This window comes from Ovis aries, chromosome 24 (assembly GCF_016772045.2).
Source record: "Ovis aries strain OAR_USU_Benz2616 breed Rambouillet chromosome 24, ARS-UI_Ramb_v3.0, whole genome shotgun sequence".
Lineage (NCBI taxonomy): Eukaryota > Metazoa > Chordata > Mammalia > Artiodactyla > Bovidae > Ovis > Ovis aries.
Window position 1 is genome coordinate 37794450 of NC_056077.1, and position 18125 is coordinate 37812574.

An 18125-nucleotide genomic window follows, 5' to 3' on the forward strand; every position below is an offset into this window, starting at 1 on the left:
ACAGAGGATGAGATGGCTGGATGGCATCACGGACTTGATGGACGTGAGTCTGAGTGAACTCTGGGAGTTCGTGATGGACAGGGAGGCCTGGCATGCTGCAATTCACTGGGTCGCAAAGAGTCAGACGCGACTGAGCGACTGAACTGAACTGACTGAACAGCCAGTGAAATAGTTAAATATTTGAAACAATTTATAACTTTAACATATTTTCTTCTCAAGCACAATGTTCTTCTCAATTCCTGATGGACAAGCAAAATTCTCCCAATTCCTTAAGCAGTTCTCATGATGACAGCCAGCACTGACTGAACACTTAACTGTGTCCAAGTACAGACTTCCTCTGTGGCTCAGTGGTAAAGAATCCACCTGCCAGCGCAGGAGAGGAAGGTTAGATCTCTGGGACGGGACGATCGTCTGGAGAAGGAAATGGCAACCCGGTCCAGTATTTTTGCCTGGGAAACCGCAACCCACTCCAGTATTTTTGCCTGGGGAATCCCATGGACAGAGGAGCCAGGTGGGCTATAGTCCGTGGGGCTGCAAAGAGTCACGTGTGACTTGGCGACTGAACAACAAGTCCAAGCACTGTTCTATGTGTTCACTCATTTTACCCTTACTGCAGTCTCATGGGGTGTCATTTTTCTTATTTTAAAGAAAACTGAACTGAGGCACCATGACAGTTATGTGACTTTCTCAAGGTCACAGAGCTCTCAGGGAGAACGCAAAGTCTGCTGGTATTGGTCCCCACGATGGTGGCTGGTGCCATCAGTGAGTGGCATCTGTCTAGCACTTTTAACTTTCCTAAGGGGACTCACTCAAATCTGTCCCCCCACCCCCTGGGGACCCCACAGCTACTCCCCTGGTCCCACCCAACTCCCTCTCTCTGGGTGGGCTCTTTTGCCACGGATGAGGGAGAGGCCCAACTGGGACCAGGATTCAGGCTGCGGGTGCCCAGCCTTTGAGGTCAGCCAGACTGGCTGCCTTCTAGCAGAAAAGGCACGCTCTGTTCCTGTTAAGGCAGATGGAAGCGCCTGCTTGGGCCAAGGAGTGTCCAAGGAGCGACCTGGTGTCTTCTCGTCGCGGTTGTCTTGAGTGTCGCAAGGCCTCTGACAGCGCTGTGGGCCAGGGACACAAGCCTCATTTCGCAGCAGGAGCAGAGACAGTAACCAGAGGAAGGGCCTCGGTGCCAACGCCTACGCTCGGGGTCCCTCTCTCTGGAGGGACACAGGAGTTCCCGGTCCACCGCCCAGCGCCGGGCACACGGTGGCTCCTCAGCGTTTCTTGAACGGAGGGCAGCATCTCCAAGCCGTGTGCGTCATGAGCGAAGGCACCTGCAGAAAGAGCCCAAAGGGCCCTTCTCGAGGCGTCGCAGCGTCGCGCGCGCCTCTGGGGACGCTGAGTCAGAGTCGCCGGGCGCGGGCACGGACGCGGGGAGGGGAGGGGGCGCCGACTGGAGGAGCGGGCACCGGGGAGGGGAGGGATCGAGGGGAGAGGAGGGGCGCGGCGACGCGAGGGAGGAGGGCGCGCAGACTGGGGGCGCTGGGGCCCGCGGGGAGCCGGGAGGATCGCGGAGACAGGCGGGAGCAGCGGGGGCCGGGGAGCGGGCGCGACGCGGCTGACGTGGGCCGGGGTCGGCGCGGCGGGCCGTGGGCGGCGGCGACGCGCAGAGACTCGGCGACCCGAGGCGAGGACGAGCCGGCGCCGCGCCCGCACCTCCCCGCGCCGCCCTCGCCGCGCGCCCCCCCGGCGGCCGCCGCCGCAGTCGCGTCCAGCCGCGTCCCCTCGGCGTTCCAGCGGCTCCCGGCGCCGCCATGGCCCGGGCGCTCTGGCCGCGCCTCGGCCGCATCCTCTGGCTAGCCTGCCTCCTGCCCTTGGCCCCGGCTAGGGTGGCCGCAGGTAAGGCGCCGCGCGGATCGGCCGGTCGCCCTCCCCGGTCGGCTGCGCGCCGGGAGCCGGGGCTGCGGAGGTGGCGCCCTGCGCTCACCTCCCTCCTCTCCCGAGGCCGCGCACTGTGGAGGGGAGCACGGCCTGTCCCTTCACCCCTGTCCCCTGAAGTCGCCGGCACTTGGGGGGCTCCCCGCGCGCCTCGCTTCTGCAGCCCCCTCCTGATCGGCCCTGCCCTAGGAACAGCGCGGTGGCCGGGGCCTCCATCCCGGAGCCTGGGAACCTCGAAGCCGCTGGAGGTGGGGGAGGATGCTGCGGGGGGACCGGGGATGCTGGGGTCGGTCGTCACGCCACAGACCCCAGGGAGCGCGGCCAGATTGCCTCCAAATGTTGCCTTATTGGGAGAGGCGTGCCACCCAGCTCGTGTCGCCTTCGGGGTGGTGGTTGGGGGCGGGGGGATGCGATTTTCAGAGCCCGGGAAGCCAGCCTGCCATTTCCTCTCTGGGAATGGTTTCCAAAATGGACCCCGAGCTGGATCCGCTGGGTACCACTCCGTGTCCCCCGGGGCTGTGCTTCTAGCATCCCCACCTCCTCACCGCCCGAAGGCCAGCACCCCATTTTTCTGGCCCATTTTGGCGAGAAAATAAAGGGGACCCAGGTTGGAGAGTTTGGAGGAGACTGTTGGCAGCTATTGAGTGCGTTCAGTATTATTGAACGCAGCTATTCAATATTATCCAATATGTTCATCATGCCCTGTCCACCCTTCAAAGAATGGTAGAGAGAAGAAGAGATCGAATCCTAACTTGTGAAATGAAAGCCACAAGGGAAAGTAAAAACCCTGCATCTTAGGAGTGAATGTTAAGAGAATTTTGTGCTCATCAGGATAACGCTTCTCCCTGGATATTCACGGAGAAACGAGGCCTCTTGTCTGTTAGGTTTGCAGGTGTCCAGAAATGATCAATGTGGCCTAAATTGCTGGGAAAAAAAGGAGGAGGGGATTAATTCTTTGGAAATCATATGTGGTTCCCAGCCTGGCCTACTGCACCCATGATACAGTCAAAACAGCTGAGATGCGGTTGGGGAAAACCCACAGGAGAGAAAGATTCAGAAGCCCTTTTGCAGCCTCCCCAGGTCTGGGTCAGACTCAGGCATGCTTCCTGTACCAAGGGTTGAAGTCAGAAGTCAGTGTCCTGGACCATTTATTAATTCCAGGTTGTGTTGTTCACACTTCAGAGATACTTTGGGAAGTGTTTTGGGCTGACAACATGTGCAAGGTGCAAAGGCCGATGTAGCCCTTTTCTAGAAGGTTCTAGGGCCCCTGCAGGCTGTGTGGTCAGGGAGTATGTACATGCTCCAGGTGGAATCCAAGGGAGCCTGCTGGTGGGCGTTCTTCCACGGGTCAAGCTTCACGGCTCTTACCACTTCACGTCTTACTGTGGCCCTCTCAGCTCTGGGCCACTGGGGTGCCTGTGGGGTCCCTCAACCCTGGCGTGGGCTGCTCTGTACTCCAAGGCCAGGGCAACCTGGGCTCCCGAACCGGAAACATGGATTTCCACGGGTAGGTTACCTGACCGGGGCTTGGTCCCTTCAGCCACAGGTGGCAAAGCCTTCATGGTCTATTCCAGATTCTGGACAATTCTGAGACCCTGAAGACGAGGGGCAGCATCACCCAGGGGCTGTGAAATACCTGCTTTAAAAAACAAAAACACAAGCCTGAGAAAAGTGCCCTTGGAGTCTCAGCGTCTGGATAGGTGGTGGAGGGGATGGCTCCCAGGAGCTGGGCCGCTTGTCTGCTGTAGCCACATCCCCTGCCCTCCCCCACCCCGTCCCTCCTCCCAGCTGAGCCGGCTGCCCCCCATATTCCATTCCCCTGGCAACCGATCTGCGTCGTCTCGTACTCACCATCGTGCTGACATGCGCCCCATCTTGCTGCAGATTCTAGCTGGCCATTAGCATGCAGCCGAATGTCCCTGCCACCTGCCAGCCTCGCTCTGGCCCACGAGCCTCTCCTTGTCGGGGGCGGGGCGGAGACGGTGGGCAAGAGCAAGAGGGGGAAGGGTGGAAATGGCCTCTCATCTCAGCGCCTCCTTTTGCTGCAGCCTGGCGAAAGGCTGGGCCCCCTTCCCCTGCCAGAGGCTTGGCCTGGGGCAATGCAGATTTACTCTGACGCCAGGCAGTAGCGTTATCCCCTGGGAGCCCTTGGGGACTCAGGTTCCCCAGTGTAAAATCTATACTGGTTTTTTTTTTTTTTTCAATTTAAAGAATCTTTGAAAGTTTATTTTTTTTAGCTTTTATTTTATGTTGGAGTATAGCAGATTAATTGGAGAAGGCAATGGCACCCCACTCCAGTACTCTTGCCTGGAGAATCCCAGGGACGGGGGAGCCTGGTGGGCTGCCGTCTATGGGGTCACACAGAGTTGGACTCGACTGAAGTGACTTAGCAGCAGCAGTAGCAGCAGATTAATAATATGGTGGTAATTTCAGGTGGACAGCAAAGGGACTCAGCCATACACTGTGTTTTCTTGGAGAGACTTCTATGTCTGGAATTCTCTCCTTGAGGTTAAGACACTGCCGGTCCCTTTTGCAGTGCGGGCCCAGATGACTTTATAATTCAAAATATGGCATCAAGGAAAGGGATTTGGAAACGATGTGTAACGTGAGTGACCAGAAGGCTGGAGACAGAGTCCCCAGTGGGGGCAGGCAACGTGGTGTCGCGGGGTGAATGGGATCCAGCTGAGGACCCACTCGCCCACCTCCCAGTTTGGCTAAATGAACAGGTCTCTCGTGAACCCCACAAGGGCAGGGGCATGTCCTGTACTTCTGGATCCCCTCAGAGCTGTGGGGTGGGGCCCAAGGAAGGGGCGCAGTCTGCAGAACCTGGATGAAGAGTTTCCTAGGGCAGCGCCAGGTGGCCTGGTCCCTCTGCCACACCCTTCTCTCCAGGTGCCACTCCACAGCGCAGTGTCCAACACCTACTTGGTGCCGAGTGCTTGACTAGGCTCGGAGGAGATGGGGATGACCCCTGTCCTGCCCTCAGGGAGCTTGCAGTGCAGTTAGGGGAGGTGAGGAAATGTCTATCCCAACCCAGGGTGAGCTGTGTGCCAAGCTGTTGGGAGACTGCTGAAGAGGTGGGGGCGGGGGCCCGGGGGGGGGTGGGAGTCAGGGAGGGCTTCCTGGAAGAAGTTATCTCCACAGACAGCTAGGTGAAGAGCAGTGGTGACAGCATGTGCAAAGGCCTTGAGGCTATGAAGGACAGAGCCAGTGTTAAAGCTACAGCATGGATGTGCCAAGACAAGAGTGTGGATTCCTTCTACCCAGAGGCTGGCCTGTGATCAGATGAACTGTGCAGGAAGCTGCTTGCTGGGGTGGCTGAGAGTAGGGCAGGACTGGAGGCCAAGGGTCAGCGGGTAGGATGGAGCAGTCGTCTACTGGATGGGGGCTTCCCAGGTGGCGCTAGTGGTAAAGAATCTGCCTGGAAGTGCAGGAGACACAAGAGACGTGGGTTCGATCCCTGGGATGGGAAGATCCCCTGGAGGAGGGCATGGCAACCAACTTCAGTATTCTTGCCTGGAGAATCCCATGGACAGGGGAGCCTGGTGGGCTACAGTCCATGGGGTCGCAAAGAGTCAGACACTACTGAGTGACTGAGCCCACACACACACACACACACACACACACACACATGCACACACACACACACACACAAGTGGTGTTCGTAGTGATGGTGAGGAGCAGCAAGAGTGGCAGAGGCCCAGGGACTGGGTCTTGGAACAGCTGGACCGTTTAACCAGGCAGGGAATGACAGGTAATGAGAATGATAGGTTTGGGAGGGGAGAGAGCTAGGGGGCCTAGAGCAGGGGACCCCAACCTCTGGGATTAATGCCTGGTGATCTGAAGTGGAGCTGATGTAGTAATGATAGAAATGAAGTGCGCGATAAATGTGATGCATTTGAACCATCCTGAAACCATCCCTACCCCACTCCCTACCCAACTCAGTGGGAAAATTGTCTTCCACGAAACCAGCCCCAGGTGCCGAAAAGGCTGGGGACTGCTGCTGCACTCCTGGCCTTCAGAATTTTGGATGATGAGGGATATATTTTCCATCTGTGCTGTCCGGGAGAGCTATGGCTCTTGAGCACTTGAAATGTGGCTCTGGTGCAATGGAGGAACTGAATTTTTCAGTATTAATTACATTTAAGTGATTAAACGTAATGGCATGTGGTTAGTAGCTACTACTACATTACTGCTTAGTAGAATTGAAGTCACTGTTCCTGGGTTCCATCAGCACTTAGGAGGTACCAGAAGCCAAGGGAGGGGGTGCCTATGCCCGGAAAGGGAGAGGTGGGAGGGGCTGAAATGATGGGGGTGGGTGTTGCGGCCCCTCCTCCCTTCCTTCTGTGTCACCTCATCTGCCCAGGTGTGCCCTGCCACAGGCTGGACAGTCTAACCTCGCCAGCCCTTCAGACATCGCACCTGAAGAGGAAAACCCAAATTGCAGGAAAAGAGTTACTGAAACACGCAGTAGTGCTATTGACGAGAGGGAAGGGTTCTGGGAATTCAGATACACCTGCTTGAGGGATTATCTTGCAACCACTGAAGTTCATGTTAGGGCCCCCGCGGACATCCTTCTGATGTGTTGTTGTGTGGAAATAAAATCATGCAGAGTTGTGTGCAGAGGGTGATTCTGACGAAATTGAAGCTTTGGTGCATGAAAAAGAGCCAGGGGACCTTAATCTGTTAGCAGCTGTTTTTTTGGGGGGGAGGTGTAGGGTAACAGGACGCTTCTAATACTCTTTATGCGCATGTATTATCTTGTGTGTGGCTGTGCTGTGCTGTGTGGCATGCGAGATTTTAGTTCCCCAGCCAGAGATCTAACCCGTGCCCCCTGCATTGGGAGCGTGGAATCTGAACCACTGAAGACCCTGACTTAACTTTTATGATGGAAACAAACCTGATTTTTAAAATCTTACCCGTGACTATGATAAAAGTTTGCAGCTATCTAAAGCAGGTGAAGCATAATAACTTAGGAAGATGCTTGATATGCAAAACCAGCAACAACAGTGGAATAATCTCAGAGTAAGCATCATTTGTTAAAAATAGTAGGAAATGTCCAAATATAGTAAGAGGGATTGTTGCTGATTATTTTAAAAGTTTTCTTTTTAAAAAAATTTTATACCTTTCTGTATTTTCAGATGATAATTAGTCTTACATTCAGCGTAAGACTGAATGATCTTGGTCGGGTGGGGAGTATCATTTAAAAGGTCTCTTACATGGTCTCCATTCCATGTCCACCAGGCCCTGTTCTCTCTCTCTTTTGAAAAAAATATTTGTTTATTAAAAAAAAATTATTTATTTATATTATTTGGCCATGCCATGTCTTCAGTGAGGCATGTGGGATCTTTCTTGTTTGTTGCAGCATGCAGGATCTTTTTTTCAGTTGCAGCATGAGGAATCTTTTTTTTTTTTTCAGTTATGACATGAGGGCTCTAGCTCCCTGACTAGGGATTGAACCCAGGCCCCCTGCGTTGGGAGTGCAGAGTCTTAGCCATTGGACCACCAAGGAAGTCCCGAGGCCCTGTTCTCTGCTTGCAACCTGCAAGTCTAAATTCCCAGGTTCCCTGTAAGAGCTGTATCCCCAATATGTCAGTTCAAGTTCCTCAAGGAGCAGACCCAGCTGGAATCAGAGCGCTCCAGTGCTGACCCCAGCCGAGACCCTGGGGGTCCCTGAGAACGTGTGGTCCTGTGGAGCTTTCTGTGATAACGAAGATCTGTATCCACAGTGTCCACTCTCGTGACCCTTGGCCACATGCGGCTGTCGAGCCCTTGGAACGTGGCCAGTGGGACCGAGAAAGTGGGTTTGAAGTTTGTTTCCGTTTGACTGAAGCTTCGGGAGCCCCACATGGCTAGTGGAACCAACCGTATCGGGTGGCTCAGATCTAGAAGCTCTCAGTTTATGGATTTGCAGTCTGAGACCAAAGAGAAGGGGCCTAGTCTTGGATCACAGTGACCCTTCCTCCCAAGGCTTGTTCTGCCATGTCAAGGCGTGAGGCCTCTAAGGGGGTCCAAATTCAGCTCTGTGTTTCAACTTGGAATTTTGTTTCACATGTAAAGCTTGGGCCTGAAGGGTGGGTGATGGGGGGCCCTTTCTGGGAAGCAGCTGCAGTGGGCCCTCCTGTGACATGAGCTGATGGTCATTTTTGTAGCTGAGAAGCCTGGCCAGGTCAGCAGATGCAGGCTCTATAAGGCCCTGCATGGCTGGCATGAAAAAAGAAAATACGTTGAGACACTGGAAAGAGTGTGGGTTTGGAGTCAGCCGGGCCTGGCAGTGTGCTAATTATGTGATCCTTGGGCTTGTCCCTTGACCTGACTCAGTTTCTCCACCCATAAGATGAAGAGACGCCCACGCAGCCTGGGGCAGTGGCACTCCTGGCCATGCCCTCTCCTGAAACACAGCCTTCGTTTCTGGGTTCCTAGGCTTGTATGAGCTTCAGCTCACCACCGATGGCCCTGCCACCACGGGGTCAGAGGTGACCATCATGGCCAGCCTGGTGGCCGACGACAACGGCAGCCTGGCCCTGCCCGCCAGCACCCACCTCTACCACTTCCACTGGATCCACACCCCGCTGCTGCTCACGGGGAAGGCAGACGAGGCTTTCAGTTCCACCATCCGCGTCGTGGGGAGCGTGCCCGGGGACTTCCCGGTCTCCGTCTGGGTCACCGCCGCCGACTGTGGGATGTGCCAGCCTGTGGCCAGGAGCCTCCTCGTCCTGCCCATCACCGGTGAGGACCTTCCCTCCTAGCTGATTTGCCTTCGGGCTCTTGGGGCAGAGAAAACAACCAGGCATCAAACCTGCATCACAGGCATCACACCCATCACACACAGGTAGATCAGACCCGTGGTTCTCAGTTGCTGTCAGTTAACAAAGGATCAGAAAATGGTAATGCCCATTGCTGGCAGGGCTGTGCTGAAAGGGACACAAAGTGGGTATTTGCTACTGGGGTGTGAACTGATACACTGCTTTGGGAGAGGAGCTGATCCATATGTATCAATGGCTGTAAGTTATTTCAGTCTTCCGCTCCTTCTTTCTCTTTCTCTTTCCCTATCCCCCCACCCCCTCTCTTTCCCCTTCTTCCTCCCTCACACCCTCCCTCCCTTCTCTCTATTTCCAAGAACTCCCTGCTTTCTTGGAGTTTACAATCAATTTTTTTCTCATTTCTTTGGCTGCGCTGGGTCTTATCTCAGGCAGGATCCTTAGTTCTGGCATGGGAGCTCTTAATGGTAGCATGTGGAGTCTAGCTCCCAGGCCCCCTGCCTTGGAAGTGTGGAGTCTTAGCCACTGGACCACCAGGGAAGTCCCTGTGCTATGCTGTGTTGAATCACTGCTTTGCATCCCGTGGACTGTAGCCCGCTAGGCTCTTCTGTCCATGGGGATTCTCCAGGCAAGAATACTGGAGTTGGTTGCCATGCCCTCCTCCAGGGGATCTTCCCAACCCAAGGATCGAACCCAGGTCTCTCGCACTCCAGGCGGATTCTTTACCCTCTGAGCCATCAGGGAAGCCCAAGAATATGGCAGTGGGTTTCCTATCCCTTCTCCAGGGGATCTTCCTGACCCAGGAATCAAACCGGCATCTCCTGCATTGCAGGCAGATTCTTTACCAGCTGAGCTACCAGGGAAGAAGCCTCAGAGAAATCCCTACAATCTATTAAAGAACTTATCTTCAGGTAATAAACCTCCATTTGGGTAATGGTTTATGCACAAAAGCGTTCATTACAGTTTCTATAATAACAGGAAAATAGCAACAAGCTAAGTATGCAACCATAAGAATACTGATATAATTTATAATAATAATGATCTTTACAATGAGTGTGTTTTAGCCTGAGAGAGTACTCATGCTTGTAAATTTTTAAAGATCAAAATGAAATTCTATGACCAATTTGAGCAACTGTGTTTAATGTATGTATACGTTAAATACGTACATACGTATACTTGGCAATGGGCTTCTCACGTGGCTCAGTGATAAAGAATCCACCTGCAGTGCGTGAGATGTGGTTGCATCCCTGGGTTGGGAAGATCCCCAGGAGAAGGAAATGGCAACCCACTCCAGTATTCTTGCCTGGAGAATCCCGCAGACAGAGGAGCCTTGGGCTACAGTCCACGCGGTTGCAAAAGAGTCAGACACGACTTAATGACTAAACAACAGCAAACGTGGTCAGTAGAGATCTTGTTTTTTCTAGGCTCATCTAATACTTCAAAATATTTCCCAAGAGTCTATTTAAAAGCCTGCGCATTTCCTTCTGGTCCTGGGCATCTTTTGTGCCAGAAAGTTCAGGGTCCTGCTGAAAGGGGTACAGGAGCGAACCGTACATGTAAGACAGGCAGTGAGTCTTCACCAGCATCCGCTGGCCCAGGGCAGTGCCTAGGAGGGGGCCATATACCTCTGTGTTCGGAGACCTGCAGGGTCCCCTCTTGCTACCATGATGGTGACAGTCAGGAGTTCGGGTCGGGGAGAGGCGGCTCTGCCAGCTGGCACATGTCTCCGCCCTCCTCCACCCTGGGGGCGGGGGACTCACCCTCCCTGGTTTCTCCCTCCCAGAGTTCCTTGTGGGGAACCTTGTGGTCACCCAGAACACCTCCTTGCCCTGGCCCAGCTCCTACCTCACCAAGACAATCCTTAAAGTCTCCTTCCTCCTCCACGACCCCAGCAACTTCTTCAAGAACGCCTCGTTCCTCTACAGCTGGGACTTCGGAGACGGGTATGTTCTGACCCCCTTTGATGCCCCTGAGGCCTGGCCTGTGCGGAGCGCTCTGTACTCTGCTATCTTCGCCTGCTCTCTCTCACTCCGAACATGCCTTGCACACCCGCTCTGTGCCAAACTCGGGGTCCCTGGGGACCAGTGTGAGCCAGTCTAATCCCTAACAAAACCTGTTCCAAATTTACAGATTTAAAATAGTAAACAGTAAACATAATAAACCCAGACTAGATTGGAATGTAGGCGATGATCCCCTGCAATTGAATAGTTTGGCAGTGGGGAAGGCATTTCTAAGAATACAAATAAAAGGTAGAAACTGTAAAGGAAAAAAAAAATGCTACGTTTGGCATCATCAGATTTAGAATTTGAAATGAAAGAAGCAAGTTGAGCCAAAAGATAATGGTTAAACTGGAAGAAAATATTTGGAAGATAAATAATAGGTAAAGGTTTGATAAACTTCATATATAAAGAGCATCAACAAATCAACAAAAATATTTTCTTTATTGTTACTCAAGTTCCTTTTGAAGTGATTCAGGTAATTGTAGAGGAAAAAGTCATAACCTAAGATGGAGGTATGGTTCTTCCTGTTTTACAGATGAGAAAAATAAGGCTGAGAGTTATGTAGATAGGAAATTTGGAGCTGAGATTCAAAGCCAGATTCGTCTTAACTCCAAAGTTCGTATTTCTCCCCTTCCCAGATCACGTCTATCTAACACATGGTCCTTCCTTGGTCTGGATGGGGTTGCAGAGCTCTTCCTGGCAGGCGACAGGCACCTGTTGCTAAGAGTTCTTCTAACTGTAACTTACAAGTCCAAGGATGACCAGCAGCCACTCCACCCATGCAGGTCAGCTGACCTCACGGCCTGGCTGGCCCTGGGGACTGCTGCTGAGGTGACATTTTGGCTCGCAAAATGACATTGGTCTGAATGTGTCACTGGACACCCAACCGCTGACCCTAAAAAGTCACGTGGATCACTCCTGTCATCTCTCCCCTCCCCAACACCTTACAGCACCCAGATGGTGACCAGAGATGGTACCGTCTATTATAACTATTCCATCATCGGATCCTTCACCGTGAAGGTCAAGGTGGTGGCAGGGTGGGAGCAGGTCATGCCGGACGCCGGGAAGGGCATTCTGCAGAAGACGGGTGACTTCTCCGCCTCACTGAAGCTGCAGGGTGAGTCTCGGGGGGCTGGTGTGCGTTGAGCGTTGGCTCGTCGAGGAGCCCTGGGTACCACTCCTTCCAGGGCTGGATCACATACAGATCAGAGCGGCTTGCACAGCCTCTCTTCAGCTCCCTTGGCAGCCCTGTGAGGCTGTCATTCCCCACTTCTAAGAGGGCACTGAAGGCCCCGGAGGAGGTCAGGGGGCACTGAGTGGCCGAGCCCAGACCCTGTGCCGTGATAGGACGCATCCCGGTCACTCTCTGTTTCTGGCTACATCTGCCCCCAGTTAAGGAGCGTCCTGTCGGGGAAGCGATGGCCCCAGTCGGCTGCACCGGGAGGGAGCCTCCAGACCCGCTGCTCCTGGCTCTGTCAAGACGGGGCACTGGGGCAGCTGCAGCCGATTTCTCAGTCATGCGAACAGGGCGCTGCTCCCCTGCCCCCCACACAGCACAGATGGTGGGGAGGGAGGTGGTTATCCCAAGCCAGCCCCAGGTCCTGCTTACCATAGTCCCGCTGGCTTCCCCCAGCGGTCTCAGTCTAAGCGGCTCCAGCATCTGCTCCTGATGCAGAAACAGGACTCTGGATGTGACCTGTGACCCTCCCTTCTGGGGGGTCAAGTGGACAGGGTGGTGGTCGCACAGCCTGGGAGCCCCGGGAGCCCCGAGACAGCTGTCGTCAGCCACCAGACATAATGAGGTCTTCCTCTTTGCCTTTCAGAAACCCTTCGAGGCATCCAAGTCTTGGGGCCAACCCTAATTCAGACCTTCCAAAAGATGGTAGTGACCTTGAACTTCATGGGGAGGTGAGTGAAGCCTGGAGCACACTGTGCTTGAGCTGTGGTCCTGTCCACACTCCCACTGAGAGGCTCCTGACTTTGTTTCAGTTCAGTTCAGTCGTTCAGTCGTGTCTGACTCTGCGACCCCATGGACTGCAGCGCGCCAGGCTTCCCTGTCCATCACCAACTCCCAGAGCTTGCTCAAACTCATGTCCATCGAGTCGGTGATGCCATCCAACCATCTCATCCTCTGTTGTCCCTTTCTCCTCCTGCCCTCAATCTTTCCCAGCATTAGGGTCTCTTCAAATGAGTCAGTTCTTTGCATCGGGTGGCCAAAATATTGAGTTTCAGCTTCAGCATCAGTCCTTCCAATGAATGTTCAGGACTGATTTGCTTTAGGAGGGACTGGTTGGATCCTCCTTGCAATCCAAGGGACTCTCAAGACTCTTCTCGAGCACCGCAGTTCAAAAGCATCAGTTCTTCAGCGCTCAACTTTCTTTATGGTCCAACTGTCACTTCCATACATGACCACTGGATTTCATCCCTGTGGGGACCCAAGTTAGGGAACACATGGGGTGATGAGCCCACCCTTCAGTGGGCCGTGGGAGAGCCACAGCATGACTCCATTCTCAGGGTCCAGGGGAGGGAGCACTGGCCTTGTGGGGCTGTCTGCAACGTGGGAATGCCCTCACCCCTTCAAATCTATAGAAAGCCCACTTATCCTTTCAGATCCTACTCAAATGTCACTTCCTCCAGGAAGCCTTCCCTGACTTCCTCATTGAGAGCGTGCTTCTCCGTCCCTGTGACACACTGAGGGCATCACTGGAGCATGCATTCTGCCTCGCCCAGCAGTCTGTGCGTGTCCCTGTATGTGTCACTGCCCTGGCCTCCCCTTGGAATCTCGGGCCATCTCTTATGTACTGTCATGTTCCCTGGAGGCCTGGGCACCGGGGTGTTCTTTCCTGCAAAGAACGCTGAAGTTCATGACTGCCTGACCTTTCTTGGACTTGCTCTGTGCTCACACCCCTTGGCAAGCCATTGCTGAAAATCACCCCCCCCCCCATTTCCCTGCAGCCCCCCTCTGAACGTGTGCTGGCGTCTTAAGCCCGAGTGCCTCCCGCTGGAGGAAGGGGAATGCCACCCGGTGTCCGTGGACAGCACGGCTTACAACCTGACGCACATCTTCCGGGACCCCGGGGACTACTGCTTCAGCGTCCAGGCTGAGAACGCCATCAGCAGGGCGCACCAGTACCACAAGGTCCAGGTGTGGCCCTCCAGTAAGTGACTCTTTGCCTCTGCTCCCGGCAGAAACCGGCCGACCCTGCCACCTCCACCAGTCACCCTTGGTCCCCCGGTGGCCATCAGCAGCCTATCCCAGTTACTGGAATCCTCGGTAGCCCTGCCGGCCCCAGTCAACACCAGTGCTGACCACCCATAGCGCCACCACTAACCTCTTGTGCCATCGGCCACTGCTCCAGCCCCCCGATACCAGCCCTTTAGTCCCACCAACACCACCCTCAACACCAGCACCACTAGCTGTAACAACAGCAAACTCAGCCGTTGCCCGGTGACTTGTCCAAAACCACAGCCACCACCACCACACACTCCTGGCCGTTCTTCCAGCATCTTCACGAGCCAGAGTCAGCGTTGCCGCAGCAACCGCCCTGGCCACCATCAGCACCGCTGTCGATGCCCCTGCTCCCAGCCCCGGCGCCCACCATTTGGGCCAGCGCCATCCACACCGTGCTGCCCCGGGATCATCCCAACTTCAGCTCTTGCGTTGCCACCACTGCTGCCGGTGGGCAACGCCCCTCCCACATGTGACCTCTGCCTCCCGTGCCCCCAGCACGAGCCCTCCATCCTTCACTGCCGTCACACCCGCCCCATCACCTGCGTCTCAGTGTTTTTGCTTCCAGCAAAACAAGCATCTCCATGGCGACTGTGCTGGCCTCACTGGGCTTTCAGTCTCCCAGGGAGTGCAGGCAGCTCGGAAAGTGTGCAGTGCAGTCTCCCCCATTCACATGGGTGCCCAGCCGTCCCCCCGGCATACTCTTCTCCAAACAGTGACAAGGCCCAGCTGCTGGCTTACAGCCGTGGGATTGGCTGATGACAGCATCGGGTTCTCCCCTTCACTTCCAGGCAGTCCTCTGGATGTCCTCCCCCATAAGGGGGCTTTTTTCTGTGGAGTAGAAAGGATCCCAGACCCTAGGGATGGTCTTTCAGATGCCCAGCCAGGTCCCACCCTGTGCGGAATTAAAGGGGACCCCCTGCCAGCTGCACTTGCCCCAAGGTTGGCCCCATCGATGCACCAGATGTGCCCACTGCCCCGTTTAGTCTCCCAGCCCTTCCTCCTTGAGACGACTCCATGCTCTGCCCTGGGCCCTGGCTGACCCTCTGTGCCAGGCAGACTCTCTGACCTGCAGGCATCCCTGGCGGCCTTGGGCCCTGACTCCCCCAGCACCTCCTGGGCACTGAGCACCTGGGGTCCCCTGAATCCTGTGGAGAAGGTGGCACTGCAGGTAATCCATGCTGCCTTTCCTCGGAGACAGATCCTTTTGGTGTATGGTGGTGTCTCTACCAGGAGGAGAGCAAGGGAAGGGTGAGAAGGAACCCACACTTGCCGATCACCTGCCTTGCACCTGCCTCACCTGGTTGCATCTCCACAGCTGCCTTGTGGGTCAGCATGACTGTCGGGTCACCTGGGCAGAGCCAGGATTTGCCCCCAGGACCCTCCCGGCTCTTCTTGCTCTGCCCTGTGGCTTCTCCACAACAGGATCTAAGCGAGCAAGCCCAGAGCTGCTGGAGGTCACAGGGATGCTTGGGTGTCCTCACACGCTGGTCTCCTTTCCCAACGCAAGTCACCCGAGAGAGAAAGAAGGGAGCTGCTGGGTCTTTCATGGTCTAGGCTTGGAAGTTGTACATCATCCCTCTGTCCTCTGCCGCTGTTTAGAAGCAAGTTGCTATGAGTCCAGCCCACACTCTGGTGGGAAATTTAGTTGCACCCTCTGGAAGTTACTATCAAGTATCACTTTAAAACCCCAACAGACCCTACCTTGGGTTTTGTGAAATCCTGGATTTGCCCATCGGAGTTGCCTGATTGGGATCCACGCACACAAAGAGGGAAGAGGCTCTGGTTGGCTCTGTTCTCTCCCCTGTGCTGCACCCTGAGAGCTGGTATTCAGCACTGACCGCCCAGGCTCATGGCTTCACCCTCTCTTCCTCCCAGGCATCCAGCCGGCTGTCTTTGCTTTCCCGTGTGCCACGCTCATCACCATGATGCTGGCCTTCATCATGTACATGACCCTGAGGAATGCTACTCACCAGAAGGACATGGTGGAGGTGGGTGCTCAGTGGGGAGAGATGGACCCCTGGCCTTGACAGGAGAAGATCTATGGAGAGGGCGAGGAAGGGGCCAGACCAGGGGCTCTAGGAGGTGCTCTGGATGTCAGAGCAAGACCCCGGGGCTGGGGCTGACATACCCATGAAGCATCCATAACTGGGGCCCCATTGATCAACTTGGTTGCTTCTCATGCCACTTACCTCCTACTCCACTTGCCCTTGGCCTGCCCGCCGTGCCCATGAACTGGTAAAGGAGAGGGCACCCAAAAGCAGGGGAAACCCAGAAAGCAGAAAAGCCAAGGGCACAGGGAAGCCCCGTGTAGTGTCCGAAAGGTGTTTCTGTGCGTGCAGCAACCAGACAGCTGCGCTTGTAAGAAGCTGCCCAGCCAGGTTGCTGAGCTCGTAAGGCCACCTCACAGGGCTCCCGGTGGGCGGGAGGGTGATTGACCCATGGGATTTTGTTCACCATAGGTGGCTGATTTTGACTTTTCCCCCATGTCTGACAAGAACCCGGAGCCGCCCACGGGGGTCAGGTGCTGCTGCCAGATGTGCTGTGGGCCCTTCTTACTGGAGACGCCGTCTGAGTACCTGGAGGTCGTCCGCGAGAACCACAGGCTGCTGCCTCCCCTCTACAAGTCTGTCAAAACTTACACTGTCTGAGTGCCGCCCACCCCCAACCCAGTTTCAGTGTTAACTGACTGCTGACCGGGAATTTTGGGCAGTGTCGGGGGAAGGCTGGTGCACACCATGAGTGTGGGGCCATCTGCCCTGACCAGTCATCCATCTGTACAGTCTAGCCACCTCCACAAGCCCCGCTCAGTCCCACCTCCCAGCCATCCATCCATCTATACGGCCGGAAGCCCCTCTCGGTCAGCCCCGCTCCACCCCTTGCCTTTGAGGAGGCCCCCAAGCAGGACTCCGACACTGGACGTGGTCCCTGTTCTCTACCAGGTGTGCCCGTTGCTTCTCACCGATTCCTCCCCTATTTGGCACATTTGCCGTCCACCTGGGGTTCACACTTCCTTCCTCCAAGCGGCCCTGCCCAGGTCAGTGAACTAGGAGGAAGCTCACAAATGGTTAATTCAAGGCTACATCATGAAAGGTCTTACATACAGGGACAAGCGTGCACGACATCACCCAGACGTTTCAGATGACTTCCTCTCTCTCAGCTGGTTGCTGAGATGTCCCCTCGATCAGAGCTAAAAGGAAACCTGACCTTTCCCACGTGGCCTGACAGCTCCGGGGCCTGGTTCCTGCCTCTGCGTGCTGTCCCAGGGGCTTCTGGATCCCCTTCTAAGGACACCCTGTTCCCTGTCTGCTTGCTGGGGGTCAGGTTGGGGGCAGGGCTAATGCTTGGTGAGCGTCAAGTGCTTTGTAGACAGCACTTTCTTTTACTGAGTCCGTTTCAACTTGCATTGAGGAAGAGGCTGTGTGGCAAAAGAAAGAGACAGGCTGGGGGGAAACTTGGGTACCCTGTGTGGGGGACAGAGTTCTCGCCCCCTTATCTGCTCCCAGGGTGGCCTTGAGAGGGAAGAGGACTGGATGGAGCCCAGGGTGGGGGACCAGTCCACCCCTCTCCCTTTGGCCCAGTGGCCTGGGGGAGGCAGGTCAGGTGCAGAGAGTGTGGGAACAGAGGGAGCCCACGGTTGGGACCCCATCCAACCGTGCAGAAGTGGGGAGCAACCTGGGCCTGTCTGGAGAGGGGGCAGGGCCACGGAGGCCAAGCTCTGTCGCCGTAATTTTTTGCTCTCAGACTTTGTGCTGAAGACAGCGTCCCCACTGTTGTACAGCTCATACTCATAAATACTGCCGTTATTGCTGAATAAAGCTTGTGTGCTCCGATGACAGCCAAGTCTAGAGAGGGTGGCCAAGTCTCTTTCTTTTCTGTGCCTGGACGTTTGCGCCTTGCAAGCAGCAGGAGAGGTTCTTGGATGTAGCAGGACGCCCATCACGTTCTCGGGCAGGTGCACGGGATGGGGCCGCTGTCCCGGGCTCCAGTCTCGGTTTGGACCAGTGGTTCTCAAACTGCCGCTTAGGCTGCCTCACAGATGGTTGGGCTCCTGAGGGTCCCCCAGGGGTGGCTCCAGGCGCCCCCAGGTGACTCTTAAGTCTGAGACTCTGGGGGTGACTCTTGGTCAGGGTAGGACATAGGCCACACCTAGGAACTTGGAAATGCTGATCCCTGGGCCCCATGCCACACCTGAAACAGCTCCTG

General features: G+C 55.3%; 1 protein-coding gene across 2 annotated transcripts; it reads left to right on the forward strand.

Annotated features, from left to right (window-relative positions):
• The first annotated feature begins 1657 nt into the window (after positions 1-1657).
• TMEM130 (transmembrane protein 130) lies at positions 1658-17767 on the forward strand. Of its 2 annotated transcripts, none has more exons than XM_027961578.3 (8): positions 1658-1890; positions 8353-8658; positions 10474-10633; positions 11641-11807; positions 12514-12598; positions 13646-13848; positions 15798-15910; positions 16382-17767. In XM_027961578.3, exons 1-8 carry the CDS (start codon positions 1806-1808, stop codon positions 16568-16570), a joined length of 1308 nt encoding a protein of 435 aa, XP_027817379.1. In that variant the 5' UTR covers positions 1658-1805; the 3' UTR covers positions 16571-17767. The 2 variants fall into 2 exon arrangements, with proteins under 2 accessions (XP_027817379.1, XP_027817380.1); XM_027961579.3 differs by having other exon boundaries at positions 16418-17767.
• The last annotated feature ends 358 nt before the right edge of the window (positions 17768-18125 follow it).